This window comes from Meles meles, chromosome 17 (assembly GCF_922984935.1).
Source record: "Meles meles chromosome 17, mMelMel3.1 paternal haplotype, whole genome shotgun sequence".
NCBI classification, from domain to species: domain Eukaryota; kingdom Metazoa; phylum Chordata; class Mammalia; order Carnivora; family Mustelidae; genus Meles; species Meles meles.
Genome location: NC_060082.1, coordinates 6128398 through 6144389, shown reverse-complemented (window position 1 = coordinate 6144389; position 15992 = coordinate 6128398). Strand labels below are relative to the sequence as shown.

The 15992-nt window shown below is 40.3% G+C and overlaps 1 protein-coding gene across 1 annotated transcript in view; it reads right to left on the bottom strand.

The window, feature by feature from the left end:
• Positions 1 to 15992, bottom strand: part of ATF6 (activating transcription factor 6) — a 208921-nt gene that overhangs the window by 112587 nt on the left and 80342 nt on the right. The window contains exons 12-13 of the mRNA XM_045983346.1: positions 11659 to 11772; positions 10485 to 10584 (exon numbers count right to left, since the gene is read on the bottom strand). Coding sequence (XP_045839302.1) covers positions 10485 to 10584; positions 11659 to 11772 — 214 coding nt within the window. The remainder of the gene's footprint in view (positions 1 to 10484; positions 10585 to 11658; positions 11773 to 15992) is intronic.

The following is a 15992-nucleotide window of genomic DNA, read 5'->3' as shown; positions in this document are numbered from 1 at the left end:
TCTGCCTGTCAAATAAATAAATAAAATCTTTAAAAAAAGAAAGAAAGAAACTAGATCCTATTGTTTACTGAATTAAACACAAAGATCTTCATGCCAAGATATACCTATGGACTAAGCCGTCATTAAAAAGATCTCACCAATGGGGGTGCCTGGGTGGCCTAGTCGTATGACTGTCTGACTCCTGATTTTGGCTCAGGTGATGATCTCAGGGTCAGGAGATGGAGCTATCAGAGATGGGGCTCCGCACTTGGCTGGGAGTCTGCCTGAGCCTCTCCCTCTGGCCCACCCCTGCTTGTGTGTGCCCACTCTCTCTCTCTCTCTCTCAAATCAATCAATCAAATGTTACTTCCTATAAACAGCATATAGCTGGGTCTTCCCTTTTAAAAGCTCCAGGGTGCCTGGGTGGCTCAGAGGGTTAAAGCCTCTGCCTTCAGCTCAGGTCATGATCCCAGGGTCCTGGGATCCAGCCCCGAATCGGGCTCTCTGCTCAGCAGGGAGCCTGCTTCCTTTCCTCTCTCTCTGGCTGCCTGTCTGCCTACCTGTGATCTCTGCCTGTCAAATAAATACATAAAATCTTTAAAAAAAAAAAAAAGATTTAAAAAAGCTCTAATTTGAGGGGCACCTGGGTGGTTTGGTTCTTAAGCGTCTGCCTTTGGCTCAGGTCACATCCCAGGGTCCTGGGATCAAGCCCGCATCGGGCTCCCTGCTCTGTGGAAGCCTGCTTCTCCCTCTTCCACTCCCTCTGCTCGTGTTCCCTCTCTTGTTGTGTCTCTATCAAATAAATAAATAAAATCTTCAAAAAAAAAATCTAGTTTGACAATACCTCCCTTATAACTAATGTATTTAGCCCATTAAATGTAATTACTAGTACAGCTGGGGTTAATAATAAGTTCACTATCTTGGTACATATTTTCTATTTATCCTATTTCTTTAGTCTTTTCCTGGCTTCTTTTTGGTTAAAATGCTTATTTTTATGGTATTCCACTTTGATTTCCTATATTGGCTTTTCTAGCTTTATTTCTTTGTGCTAGCTTTTAGTGTTTGTTATACAGATTATCTTTAAATTACCAAAGTCTGCCTTTAAATGTTATTTGAACAATGTAACTTTATAATTCCATTTACCTGTGTTCTTATTCTCTTATATTTCACTTCTACATAACCCATAAACCCATAATAAACTGTTACGAGTTTTGATTAAAAAATAATCTTTTAGGGCCGCCCGGGTGGCTCAGTCGTTAAGCGTCTGCCTTCAGCTCAGGTCATGATCCCAGGGTCCTGGCATTGAGCCCCACATCGGGCTCTCTGCTCAGCAGGGAGCCTGCTTCTCCCTCTCCCACTCCCCCTGCTTGTGTTCCCTCTCTCGCTGTGTCTCTCTCTGTTGAATAAATAAAATCTTTAATAATAATAATAATAATAATCTTTTAAAGATATTTAAAAATACATACACATATAAAATATACTTTTTATAAAAAGAGCGTTTATTTTTACCAGTTATTTGCCCATTCTGGTGCTCTTCCTTCCTGCTAATCTGGAGTTGTACCTGCTATCACTTCCCTTCCCCTAAAAAATATTTAGTATTTCTTAGAGAGCAGATCTTCCAAAGAAAAATTATCTGTTTTTTATCAGTCTGAAATGTCTTGATTTTGCCTTCATTTTGAAAGGTATTTTCATGAATGTGCCCCTTTACCTTTTTCAGACTCCCAGTCCAGAAAGAGGGTAGAATTATGAACTGGGATGAACCAAATCAAGGGTATGGTGCTTGGAGATCACAGAACTTTCAAAGAAAGGGCAATTCATCAAATTTACTGAGTATCTTAACGAGACTATCGGATCCTCTTAAGTGTCTGAAAGCAGCAGCTGGGAGGAAAAAGAGGGATGAGATGAGGGAGGACGACGAGGCAGAGCAGTTACAACTCTCTATGCTAAGACAGAAAACCCGCCAATTCTTGGCATGTGTTGGTATGGACAGCAGCGTAAGCAGAATGGCCCTTCTCCTTCTGACCAAGCGCTCCTCTTACCCTTGACAAATACAGATTCATCCTTCGCATTCCTTTCTCTGTAACAGATAAGAGTCCCACATTTCTGACCATTACCTAATAAGCTCAATACAGAAACATATGCACCCAAGATGGCAGAGAAAAAATACGTCCATTTAACTACAGATCACCTCATGTCCAAAGGCTGTGAAATTAAAACAAGACTATCTTCTCTGCATTAAAATTCCTTCAAGATTAAAGAACACCAAGCACCCCTGACATAGTAAATAAACTATTCATTGACATAATGAATATTTATTCATTATATATGAATATATATTCATATATATCTTTTGATAAAAAGATATCAAAAGATAAGGCAAAAAACTCATTTAGGCCAAGAATTTTCATCTAATACCTCCTCTGTGGAATTACCTACTGGCAATTATCAGCCCCTTTCTTGCTCCTCCCTCTGCATGGCAAGGGATGGAAGCCTGAAAACTGTATTACACAGTTTTTTGCCATCAGGTTGATATAATTTAGATACTGCCAGAAAGATATTTTGGCACCAGGCTCAGAAAGGCAAGGAGAGACAGAGTCCGTTCTCCCTCCACCCATGGCAGCTGATTGTAGTCTTTGGCAGATAGGTGTGTCTGGAGTACTAGACATTGCATTCTGATGCTACTGAACAGCTTTGTTTGGGCTACTGAGGTAACTGTGACATTGAGAATAACTGCCTGTAGCCTCCAGGGGTACTAACGACCATAAAACCGCCGTAATGCATGAACAAAAGGTATCAGAGAGGCCCAGACTGGATAATCACAGAATCTCAAAGCTTGAGCTCCTCCAGACCAACCCTCATTATTTTACTGATGATAACAGCCCCATAACAGTTAGAAGTCCGTCTTTCTCAATATTCTTTTAGTGTACTTGTGAACATATCACATATAGTGCTTCCAATTAGTTTCCAAACAATCAAATATCTAACATGTTTCCATTAGTATATAAACATGTAAACCTGGTGAAATATATACCATCTAAAAATAAAACCTCTTATTTAATTCTTATAGCTACTCCATCTCCCTGCTCCTATTAATGGGGATCATCTTAAAATAATTTTCTCTAGTTCTCCATTTGTTATTACTTCCTGAATCCACATCAATGTTTTGTCACTGCCATTCCAATGAAAGGATTCATCAAGTTCACTAACAAATTCTAATAATCAAATCCACTGGTAAATTTCTCAGTCCTCATCCTAATCATTATCTCTTCTTTAGTAATAGTTAATCACATCCCCTTCTTATAAAACTTTTTTTGGGTTTTGGGACATTATTAATCCTACATTTTTTCTATTTCTTCTTTTTTTTTTTTTAAGATTTTATTTATTTTTTTTGCCAGGGAGAGAGTATAAGCAGGCAGAGGAGTGCCAGGCAGAGACAGATAGAGAAGCAAGCTCCCTGCTGAGCAAGGAGCCCGATGTGGGACTCAATCCCAGGACTCTGGGATCATGACCTGAGCCGAAGGCAGCCACTTAACTGAATAAGCCACCCAGGTGTCCCTATCCTACATTTTTTCTTATCCATGGGCCAACCACTCCTCTTCCTTCTCTTTTGTCCTCTAATGTTAGAGTTGGCCCAGGGCTCAGTTCCATACTCTTTCCTTTTTACTTTCTCCCGAGCGGCTATCATCCCAGACTAAACTTCCAGTCCTGACCTCGCCCCTGAACTCCAAACCTGGATGACTGTCTACTTGACTATCTACCTGACTAGTCATACTGAACTTAAGAGATATTTAAATCTTTTTTTTTCCTATTAAAATCTCTGATTCCTGCCTCCAACTCTTCCTTTCCTAGTCTCAGTCTCAGTAAATGGCATCACTAGTCCTCCAGTAGCCAAGCTCAGAAATGATCAGTGATACCTTCTAATCTTACAGCAGCAATTTTCAACAGCACTACTTTCAAGATATATTTGGCATTCAAATATTTCCCCCCACTTTCACATCTACCACACTAGTAAGGGCTGAAATGATCTCTCACCTAGCCTACCAAAAGCGCTTCTTAACTGTTTCCCTACTTCCACTCAAGTTCCCTCCACAGTCTAGTCTGTGTAGCAGCCGTTAAATAAATCTTTTAAAAATCCAATGTTTATAGCAGCAATGTTCACAATAGTCAAACAATGGAAAGAGCCCAGATGTCCACCGACAGATGAATGGATAAAGATGATGCCTGGGTGGGGTGGGGAAGTGTATCCAATGGAATTCTACTCAGCCATCAGAAAAAAAACAAAAATGGAATCTTGCCATTTGCAACAACGTGGATAGAACTAGAGGGTATAATGCTGAGCGAAATATGTCAATGAGAGAAAGACAATTATATGATCTCACTTATATGTGGAATTTAAGAAACAAGACAGAGGATAGGGGAAGGGAAGGAAAAATAAAACAAGATGAAATCAGAGAGAAGGAGACAAACCATAAGAGACTCTTAACCACAGGAAACAAAATGAGGGTTGCTGGAGAGGAAGGGGGTAAGGAGATGGGGTACCTGAGTGAGGGACATTAAGGAGGGCACGTGATGTAATGAGCACTGGGTATTATACACAACTGATGAATCACTGACCTCTACCTCTGAAACTAATAATAGACTATATGTTAAGTAATTGAATTTAAATTTTAGAAAAAAAGAAAACTACGCCTAGTCACAGTACAGTCAATTTGCTGAAAAGAAAGAAAATCTTGGCTTGGCGGGGGGTGAGCAATCAGATCAAGTCACTCCCCTGAACAAAGCTGTCAATGCTTCTCACCGTAGCCCATGAGGTTTGATATGACTTAGCCTCTGCTGCCTCTCTGATGTCATCGTCTCCTATTCTACCCTCAGACACCACAGTCCAGCCTTAAGGCAACTATTTGATGTTCCTCAAATATCCAGATGGTTTCCTCCAGACAGTCTTCACATGTGCTGTTCCCCTTTTCCAGAAACTCTTTCTCCAGATTTTCCCTTGGATCTTTACATCATTCATGCCTTCATTTTTTGCTACCACAAAAGCAATATTCTCACCAAATCGTTTTCTTCTTCCTAAGCAAACAGAAGACATTTGCCTAACCTACTGCAAAACAGACCGCAAAAAGCGACAAGAGTTTTAGTCAATTGGACATTGGCTACTGTCCAGGCTGGATCCCTAAAATGTTCTTCACAATCTTCCAAACTCTCTTTCCCAACGTCTGAAGCTAGAAGCGAAGAATTTCAGGTTGTTGGGGTCATACAGGGAAAAGAACCTGGATGCCTTAGTCACTGCTTGAAGGAAAGCCATCCTAGAGAGCTACAGCAAACTTTGTGTGGGTGAGAAACCAATTCTTATTTCACTAAGCTACTGAGATTGTGAGGCTAGTTGTTAAAACACCCAGCATTAATCACCCTGACAATACCTTCTCAAGCGCTCTTCAGAGCAGCTTTCTCTAGAACGGCTATTCGATCTAACATAGCCACTCATCTTTCAATTTAACCTCTAATCTCCAACACCACTGTTTGGGTTTTCTATTTCTTCCTGGTTCAGTTTCGGTAGTTTATAGGTCTCTAGGAATGCATCCATTTCTTCCAGATTGTCAAATGTGCTGGCGTATAGTTGCTTATAATATGTTCTTATAATTGTTTGTATTTCTTTGGTGTTGGTTGTGATCTTTCCCCTTTCATTCATAATTTTATTTATTTGGGTCCTTTCTCTTTTCTTTTTGATTAGTCTGGTCAGGGGTTTATCAATCTTACTAATTCTTTCAAAGAACCAGCTCCGAATTTTGATCTGTTCTACTGTTCTTTTGGCTTCTATTTCATTGATTTTTGCTCTGATTTTTATGATTTCTCTTCTGCTGGGTTTAGGATTTCTTTGCTGTTCTTTCTCCAGCTCCTTTAGGTGTAGGTTTAGGTTGTGTACTTGAGACCTTTCTTGTTTCTTGAGAAAGGCTTGTATCGCTATATACTTTCCTTGCAGGACTGCCTTAGCTGTGTCCTACAGATTTTGAACAGTTGTGTTTTCATTTTCATGTATTTCCATGAATTTTCTTCAATTCTTCTTTAACTTCCTGGTTGACTCATTCATTCTTTAGTAGCATGCTCTTTAGTCTCCATGTATTTGTGTTCTTTCCAAATTGCCTCTTGTGACTGAGTTCTGGCTTCAGAGCATTGTGTTCTGAAAATATGCAGGGAATGATCCCATTCTTTTGGTACTGGTTGAGACCTGATTTGTGACCCAAGATGTGATCTATTCTGGAGAATGTTCCATGTGCACTAGAGAAGAATGTGTATTCTGCTGCTTTGGGATGGAATGTTGTGAATATATTTTTGATGTCCATCTGGTCCAGTGCATCATTTAAGGCCTTTATTTACTTGCTGACCTTCCACTTGGATAATCTGTCCCTTTCGGGGGGGGGGGGGTGTTAAAGTCCCCTACTATTATTGTATTATTGTCAATGTGTTTCTTTGATTTTGTTATTAACTGGTTTATACAGTTGTTTGCTCCCATGTTAGGGGCATAGATATTTAAAATTGTTAGATCTTGTTGGACAGACCCTTTGAGTATGAGTGTTCTTCCTCATCTCTTATTACAGTCTTTGGCTTAAAAAAATCTAATTTATCTAATATAAGGATTGCCACCCCAGCTTTCTTTTGATGTCCATTAGCATATTAAATTGTTTTACCCCTTCACTTTAAATCTGGAGGTGTCTTTGGGTTGAAAATGAGTTTCTTGTAGACAGCCTATTGATGGGTTTTGGATTTTTATTCATTCTGATACCCTGTGTCTTTTGATTGGGGCATCTAGCCCATTTACATTCAGGGAAACTACTGAAAGATATGAATTTGGTGCCACTGTATTGCCTGTAAGGTGACTATTACTGTATATTGTCTCTGTTCCTTTTTGGTCTACTACTATTAGGCTCTCTCTTTGCTTAGAGAACCCCTTTCAATATATCCTATAGGACTGGTTTGGTGTTTTCATTTTTTTATTTTTGTTTGTCCCGGAAGCTTTTGATTTCTCCTTCTATTTTCAATGATAGCGTAGCTGGATATGCTATTCTTGGCTGCATATTTTTCTCATTTAGTGCTCTAAATACATTATGCCAGTTCTTTATGGCCTGCCAGGTCTCTGTGGATAAGTCTGCAACCAATCTAATATTTCTACCATTGTATGTTACAAACTTCTTGTCCTGAGCTGCTTTCAGGATTGTCTCTTTGTCACTAAAACTTGTAAGTTTTACTATTAGTTGCAGGGTATGGACCTATTTTTATTGATTTTGAGGGGGGTTCTCTGTGCCTCCTGGATTTTGAAGCTTGTTCCCTTTGCCATATTAGGGAAATACTCCACTGTAATTTGCTCCAATATACCTTCTGCCCCACTCTTTCTTCTTCTTCTGGAATCCCTATTATTCTAATATTGTTTCGTCTTATGGTATCACTTATCTTTCAAATTCTCCCTTCATGGCTGTTTGTTTCTCTTTTGCTCAGCTTCTTTATTCTCCATCACTTGGTCTTCTATATCACTAATTCTCTCTTCTGCCTCATTTATCCCAGCAGTAAGAGCCTCCATTTTTTATTGCACCTCATTAATAGCTTTTTTGATTTCAACTTGGTTAGATTTTAGTTCTTTTATTTCTCCAGAAAGGGATTTTATTTCCCCAGAAAGGGATTCTCTAGTATCTTCGATGCCCTTTTCGAGCTCAGCTAGCACCTTGAGAATCATCATTCTGAACTCTAGTTCTGACATATTACCAACATCCATATTGATTAGGTCCCTAGCTGTCAGTATTGCCTCTTGTTATGAACTTTTTTGTGTGTGGTTTTTTCCACCTTGTCATTTTATCCAGATAAGAATATATGAACAAGAGAATAAAATACTAAAAGGGTGGCAAAGACCCCAGAAAAATGTACACTAACCAAACCAGAAGAGATCCAAAACCGGGAGGAGTAGAAAGAGGGAAAAAAGAAATAAAAAATTTTAAATAAAAAATTAAAAAAATAATACATATATATATTAGACTGGTGAATAGAACAGAGCCACCCTATAGATTTTGGGTGTATTCTGATCTCTTAGAAGACACTACCTCCCAAAATTTTAAAGAAAGAAAAACTTACACATATACAAAAATAAGGGTAAACACAATGAAGGGATGGAATATGACTGTAAAGATGAAAACTTTTTAAAAAATTCTAAAAACGGAATTGATAAGATTGGTTGGAAAAAGAAAAAACAGAGGAGGGAATGTGCTCAGGGTGGAGACTGAAACAAAGTTACATGCTAGATTAGGGTATATTCTGATCTATTAGAAGAAACTGTATCCCAAAATTTTTAGAAAAAAAAAACAAAACCTATATGTATACAAAATATAAGGTTAAATACAATGAAGAGATAAAATATGACTATAACAATGAAGGTTTAAAATGACTTTTTTTTTAAGAAAGGTATTGTTGAGGTGCTTGGGTGGCTCAGTGGGTTAAAGCCTCTGCCTTCAGCTCAGGTCATGATCCCAGGGTCCTGGGATCGAGCCTTGAATCAGGCTCTCTGCTTGGTGGGGAGCCTGCTTCCTCCTCTCTCTCTGCCTGCTTCTCTGCCTACTTGTGATCTCTGTGAAATAAATAAATAAGATCTTTTAAAAAAAGGAAAAAAAAAGGTATTGTTAAGATAAACTAGTTAAAAGAGGAAAAGCTAAAAAAAGAAAGAAAAAAATAAAATTTTAAAAATTTAACTTTGCAAGACTAAAGGATTATGGAGAAAAAGCCATGAATTCTATGAGCTGCTTTCTCCTAGCTCTAGGGTTCTGCTGTTCTCCTTGATCGGTGAGCTTGGTCTTGGCTGGATGTTCTTGCTGACCTTCTGCAGAAGGGGCCTGTTGCAGCGATTCTCAAATGTCTTTGCCTGAAGTGGAATTGCACCAGGCTAAGTAATCTGCTCGGGTTCACTCTTGGAGCTTTTATTCCCTGAATGCTTTCCGTACCACTTTGGAGGATGGGAATGAAGATGGCAGCCTCCCAATCTCTGGTCCAGAGGAGGCAAGCGCTTGGGGTCGCACTCCTCAGTGCATCCTTAGAGAAAAGCAGTCAATCTCTCCTGTCTTCCTGGTTTCCGGCCGCATTCCAAGCTCACCCAACCTGTGACCGAGCATTTTTGTCTCTGGCACACAGCCCCATTTGGAATCTCCAAACCCAGCAGATTCCTGCCACGCTGCTGCTTCCAGAGGAAGAAGGTGAGTCTCCCCAGATCTGCCACTTGTGGGGTCCCTGCTCGAAGAGCAGTGGTCCGACTGTGCCTCGGATCCTGGTTTACGGTAACCCCAAGCTAAGAGCTCACTCTTCAGCTCCGTCTCTGTAGCCGGCTTCCCCACTCTGATACCTGGTGGCTCTGCCACACTCAGATACCCCCGATCTTTCTGTGACTGTGAGACCTGAGACCCACGAGGGCTCCACCCCTGCTTAGCCTCTGGAGCAATGTCCCTCAGAGAAGCAGACTTCTAAAAGTTCTGATTTTGTGCTCCACTGCTCCACCGCTCGCCAGGAGCAGGCCCCTCCCACTGTGGTCTATCTTCCCGTTGCTTCGGCTTCACTTCTCCACACGTCCTACCTTTCAGAAAGTGGTTGATTTTCTGTTCCTAGAATTGCTGCTCTTTTTCTCTTCTATCTCCTCTTGAGTTTGAGATGTTTGGCATGGTCTGATAACTATCTAGCTGAACTCCTGGGATCTGATGTCATTTCAGTCTGCTACTCCTCCGCCATCTTGCCTCTCTCTATCATAGGTAATGTTTGTTGGGAGCTTAGAATGTGCCAGTTGCTAGTCTAAGTGCTTCAGAAGTAATAATGAGTAGCTGACGAATGATGGAATGACTACAAACGGTGCTTTGTGGTAAACATTAAAATGGAAGCCCATCTGCGGCACCTGGCTGACTCAGCAGGTAGAGCATGTGACTCTTGATCTCAGAGTTCGAAGTTCGAGCCCCATGTTGGGTGCAGAGATTACTTAAAAATAAAATTCTAACCAAAAAAAAAAAAAAAAAGGAGGCCCAGCTAAATAGGTTCTAAATAAGAGCTGCCATTAACCTGTAGCCAGACCCACACATCTAAGTTCAAAAATGCTCTCCAGGAAGATGTGCCTCCATTTCCAAGCTGTCCTGTGTTTCAAAACCTTCTTTCTGAAAAGCTCTAAGAACAGAGGAGAAAACAGTACCATTTATCATACCATCTGTGCCAAAAGCATTTGACACAGATGTCCATGCACAGGAATCCCTGGCTTGAAAGTAAATTTGAGGGAGAGAGCAGGAAGGAGCATGAGACCCGGGCAAGAGCTCTCAGTGCTCTAACGCCTGGGACGAGGGCTTCAGGGGCAGTGACAGCTGCATCCGAAGCAGCAGGAGCCAGTGGGAAGGGACTGAAGTTCAAGTTTTCCAATTTTTCAGGGAAGAAAGCAACCCATCTGAAGGAAGAGGCCAACCCATATGCCAACCACTGTTCAAAGACAAGCAGAAACAAACCTGAAGAATACGGGTTTTCTGCTGATTATTCGTCATTCTTCTTGACTTGGTCCTTTCCACTTCATGTCTGTGAACCCATCCTCGAAGTTCATGATTTAACCTATAAAACAGCTTAGTTAATTAAGTATACTTCATAGAAATAAATGTCTCACTTTTGGTTAAAAATTAATTTGATCACATTCTCTAAGTTCCAAATAGCATCCCTAGCACCTGATATTCCTTTTTGATTTGAAAAAGCTAAGATACTAATGTTAAGTTATTTTAATACGACATGCATTTTTATATAGTAGCCTCCTCAACCATGAGTTCAGGTTTTTTTAAAAACCCATAACTAAATACATTCCAAATATAAAAAGTGAATGCAAAGTTTTTTTTCACAAAAGAGTACTTCCTGTTTCTGCTCTTGGGCTACATACACACAACCCCGGAGACACTGAAGAGCATTTAGTAAACTGTAGGATCCTACCAGGAAATGGATGCATTAAAGCCTTTGAAAATCATACTATTTTTGGGAGAAGGAAAAGAATGAACTCAATTGCTCATGGAAAAAAAAAAGGAAAGAAATAAATTTCAATGCACTATAAACCAAAATTTCCAACACTGCAAATAAAAAAAGGACTAGTTCAAATGAAGGTTCCATTTATTGTGCTTACTTTTTACAGCAGTTGTGAAATGTCAGATGATGCTTACTTAACGAAAGCTGATTATGACTTAAAAAAACTGAAGCAATTTTTAAAGTTCAAGAAAAGAATCCAAAATCAAAGGAAAATATTCAAGGGAAAAGGAGATGAGGAAGGGTAAGGTGTGCCCTAACGGGAAAATATCTCCAGAATCATTCTCTTCAAATTGTTTCTTCCTAACTCGAAGAAAAAGGCCCCTTCTCCTATGAATGTTACCACTTCTCAAGTCTAACATCCTGTAAGTTTATATTATCATTCTGTGGTTTTCAAATAAGGCATATTTAAGTAGCAACCAAACACTACCATGCGGAATAGACCCATCGCCATCTTTACCAGGTTGCTGGGGAAACTGGACAACAACTGATAAGCCTATGATCATCCAACACACAATCAGAGCTTCTCCCAGTCACTTAACTAATCTGAACAGTTTTCTACGTTCCAAAGCTAAGCCCAGGAACCCACTCAGATATTTTGTGACGATCTACAACACTCACCTGAGAGATTCTGTGGTGTTAATCAGGGGCTGACAAGGAGGCGGAGGGATATAGAGCAGTGGTTCTTCACTTAGGACCATGAGGGCCTTGTCATTTGAGACAGAATGATCATATCTGAAAAACATGCACAAAACCTTGTGTCTTAAATTCCTACGTAGTTTGCTACAAGACAGTCATTACGAGTATTAACTTTTTATGGAAATAAAAATATAGTAAATAGGACATAGTGCAAGATGGAAGCAAATGCAACCGAAAAGGAGGGAAGTGTAGACCACGTGGCACAAATGTCACTTTCCAATTTTCTGCAGATTGTCATGGTAATTCACATTTATCCAGCCACCATTTATTGAGCAGTGACTATGTGCCAAAAACTAAGGAAACGACGATAACACAAGGTCCATGTCTTCCGTGAACTTGAGGCCTACACAGTGCTGCTGGAACAGAGTTGACACAGGAATGGACGTGGGGGAAGGACCCGCTGACTGACAGGAAAGATAGTACTGGGTGAACAGATTAAAGTTTTGTGCTCATTCACTGTTCTGTGATAAAAAACTCAAGTCTCCTTAAAACTGTGTGTGGCGGGGGTAAGGAGGAGCATGAAACACTTGGTGGGAAAGAAGTGAGTGTTGAGAAGTTGAACATAAATTTTAGAATCAGGGAAGAATCCAAGTCACTAATAAAACACCAAAGTAACATTAACCAGTCAGGGACTCCACTAGCTTCGAAAAATATACTTTCCTAACCGTCACCCGTGGTGTGATGGAGGGAGCAAAACCCAGGCTGAAAATCAGAAGCTGAGCTGGGGCATCAGCGCTGTTTATTCCCTTCCACCGCTGTTTTAACCTTTCTCACTAACAAATCTTAGATCTGTCTTGAATTTCTTTATATTCAATGCTCTAGATTTAGAAGACTAGATATTTAGCTAAAACCCAAAAAGAAAAAATGTAAACACAAAATCAGACCCGGCTAGATTCACACTTTTCATTAATTCACTGAACCAGTATTTGCTGAATACAAACTATGTGCCAGGCGCTGCGCTAGGAGTCCAGCGGGGAGCGAGCAAAATGAAGTCCCTATCCTCAAAGGCCTCAACGGCGAAGATGCACCAAATATAAGAGAATAAGGAAACAGAAAACCAATGGCAGTCTCTACTTTAGAGGAAATAGTCTGAGGAGACGGCCTAAAGGATGAAAAGCAGCCAGTACCATAGAAACTGGGGAGAGAGTGATCTAGACAGACGCAGGTCAGGAAAAGGTGGCCTTCAGGAACTTAAAGACGATGACTCACCTGCTGAAGAGCTGAGAGCAAATGAGGGAAACACAAGACAAGGTTAGAAAGACAGAGACCAGGGGGTGCCTGGGTGGCTCAGTCAGTTAAGCATCTGACTTTGGCTCAGGTCATGACCTCAGGGCCCGGGAATGGAGCTCCGTGTCAGCTCCCTGCTCAGTGGGGAGGTCTGCTTGACCTCTCCCACTCCCTCTGGCCTTCTGCCTGTTCATCCTCTCTGTCTCTCTCTCTCAAATGAAGAAATAAAATCTTAAAAAAAAAAAAAAAAGGAAAGAGAGACCAGATTATAAGGCATTACTTAAGGAGAGAAGTGATGTATTTCAGTGTATCCTTGCCCCTGCCATTGTACCAAAAATGGATTCAATGGAGGCCACAGGGGAAGCTCGGAGACCAGTCAGGAGAGAGCTGGAAGCCAGGCAAGAGCTGAAGCTAGCGGGACTAAGCTGCTGGCAGTGAAGACGGAGAGTGGTGAACCAGCTCAAGATACTTTTGGGGAAGAATATCAATGGAGCTTGTTGAAAGGGAAGAATCAGGGTCTCTGGCCAAGCAAGACAATGAGGAGGACTGCTGTGGAGAAGCGGCTGGAGGATGAACACAAAGAGGCACCGAGAGTTCCTCCACGCATGTGTTAAGTTGGAAATGTTCAAAAAAAAAAAAAAGACAAAATAAATAAATAAATAAATTTAAAAAGATAAAGACATCAAGGAAACTACTGGGACGAGCCGTCTGGAGACGGAGAAATAGAAATTCGGGAGTTGTCAGGGATTGTGCCCTAGATTACGGATGAGTCACAGAATCAGGAAGAAAACTAAAAAGCCCACAGTTCCGGACGATGAGATTTGGATGAAGGAGGAGCCCAGAAATGACCGAAACAGAGGCTGGTGAAAAGATGGAAACTGAAAAATGTAGCAACAAAAGGGAGAATGTTTGAAGAAAGGAGGGATCCACACAGCCAGATGCGGAGGAAAGATCAAGACGAAGACAGAAGTTTCCACTGAATTTGGCAACACTGAAATAACTGGCCTCCATGACAAAAATAATTTTGGCAGACTAGAAAACTAACTTCAAGAGAAAAGTTACAGACTTCTCTGTATGCCACACATCACGGAAAAAAAGCAACAGCTGAGGATACGCACATCATTCAAGTCGCACCAGAACATTCTCCAGTCCTCTCCTCTGCCTCTGGGAGTTAAATTGTTTGGAGTAACACAGAAATGACAGTGCACAGGTAGTAACCGCACACAATCACCCTAAAACTAAGCATTGAGGAAGAAGGAAACAACCTCTCCCTTGTACTGGATGAATCTGCCTACCAGGCGAGGCTGTTTGCTACACTTAAAAAAAAGAACAAAGACTGGCACATGTGCCTTAGTTTAAAAAATCAGTCCTTCATACTTACAAAAAATACAAATGCTCCTACCCATCAGAGAAGTCTAAAATTACTGTTGAAGATATATTTTTGATCTATAATTTTATTTCCATGTGATAAACCCTAGTGTAATGACTTCTGCACATCTGTGCTAACTTGCTTTGTTTGATCAGCCAAAATATTCTTTGAAAAAAAAAAAAAAAAATCTGATAGGAGAAATACCAGGAAAAGAACTGGGTGGAGCTGAAGGGAAAAGAAAAGGGAGATTCTAAGCCAACATGCAATCTGGAGACAATCAGATCCACACTAATCCTGACGCGGTGGGGTTCTAGGCTGCCTGCAAACTATTTTATATCAATAAGATACCCTTTCAGCAAGTAAATCACTAAAGTAAAGGACAGCGCTAGGAAGAGTTAATGGGAATCCCTGGAATAAAGACAGGTTCTGGCTGACGCCTTCTATGTAGGGTAACCATCCCTTCCCATTTATCCCAGACAGTCTCGAATTTACACCGGAGGTCCTGATGTAATTATTACTTAGCACTCCCTTTCATTCTTAAAAGTGTCCCAGTTTGGTTGGACAAATTAAGTGCTCATCTTATTATAAGCCACACATTTCTAAAACTGAAAACATATATGCAGTTAATTACTATATGCTAAGAGAATGCAATGTTATAAACTATGGGATTACAATCTACTCCTTTTATATTTGAACCAATTCTCATAATTCTCCTAAAAAATGAAACATAATAAAAAGTAAGCTGCATTGAAAAATACAGTGTCATCTACTGGGTATTTACCCCAAAGATACAGATGTAGTGAAAAGAAGGGCCATCTGTACCCCAATGTTCACAGCAGCAATGGTCACAATCACCAAACTGGGAAAAGCCAAGATGTCCTTCAGCGGATGAATGGATAAAGAAGATATGGTCCATATATACAATGGAGTATTATGCCTCCATCAGAAAGGATGAACACCCAATTTCTGTATCAACATGGACGGGACTGGAGGAGGTTATGCTGAATGAAATAAGTCAAGCAGAGAAAGACAATTATTATATAGTTCACTTACTTGTGGAGCATAGGGAATAACATGGAGGACATTGGGAGAAGGAAAGGAAAAGTGAGAGACTGTGGACTCTGAGAAACAAACTGAGGGTTTTGGAGGGGAGGGCATGGGGGCATGGGGGAGCCCAGTGGTGGGTATTAAAGAGGGCACATATTGCATGGAGCACTGGGTGTGGTGCATAAATAATGAATCTTGGAACACTGAAAAATAAAGTAAAATAAAATTAATTTTAAAAAATATAGTGTCATGGCTGTGTATAAATAAACCAACTAAAATGCAGTTCAAAACACATTTGTATCTGCTGCTTTCAAATGTTGCACAAACATTCTCGGTTATCTTTTATTTAGTATTTATAATGATAAAATCAAGAATATCGAGTTGATGGACTGATACCTACTTGCATCCCCCAAGCTCCTCAATAATAATCTTAGATATTTCAAGATATTTGCATGCAGTCAAGAATCCATAATCTTTTCCATTTTTTTTTTAATAATACCAGTAACCCAGACTCTAGGGTGGGGAACAGCGAATGGCCTGTCTTTCATATACTACTTTGAGAGCTGAGAAATTACAGCCTGAAGGTCATTCAAACATCTAGGTTGAACTAGGG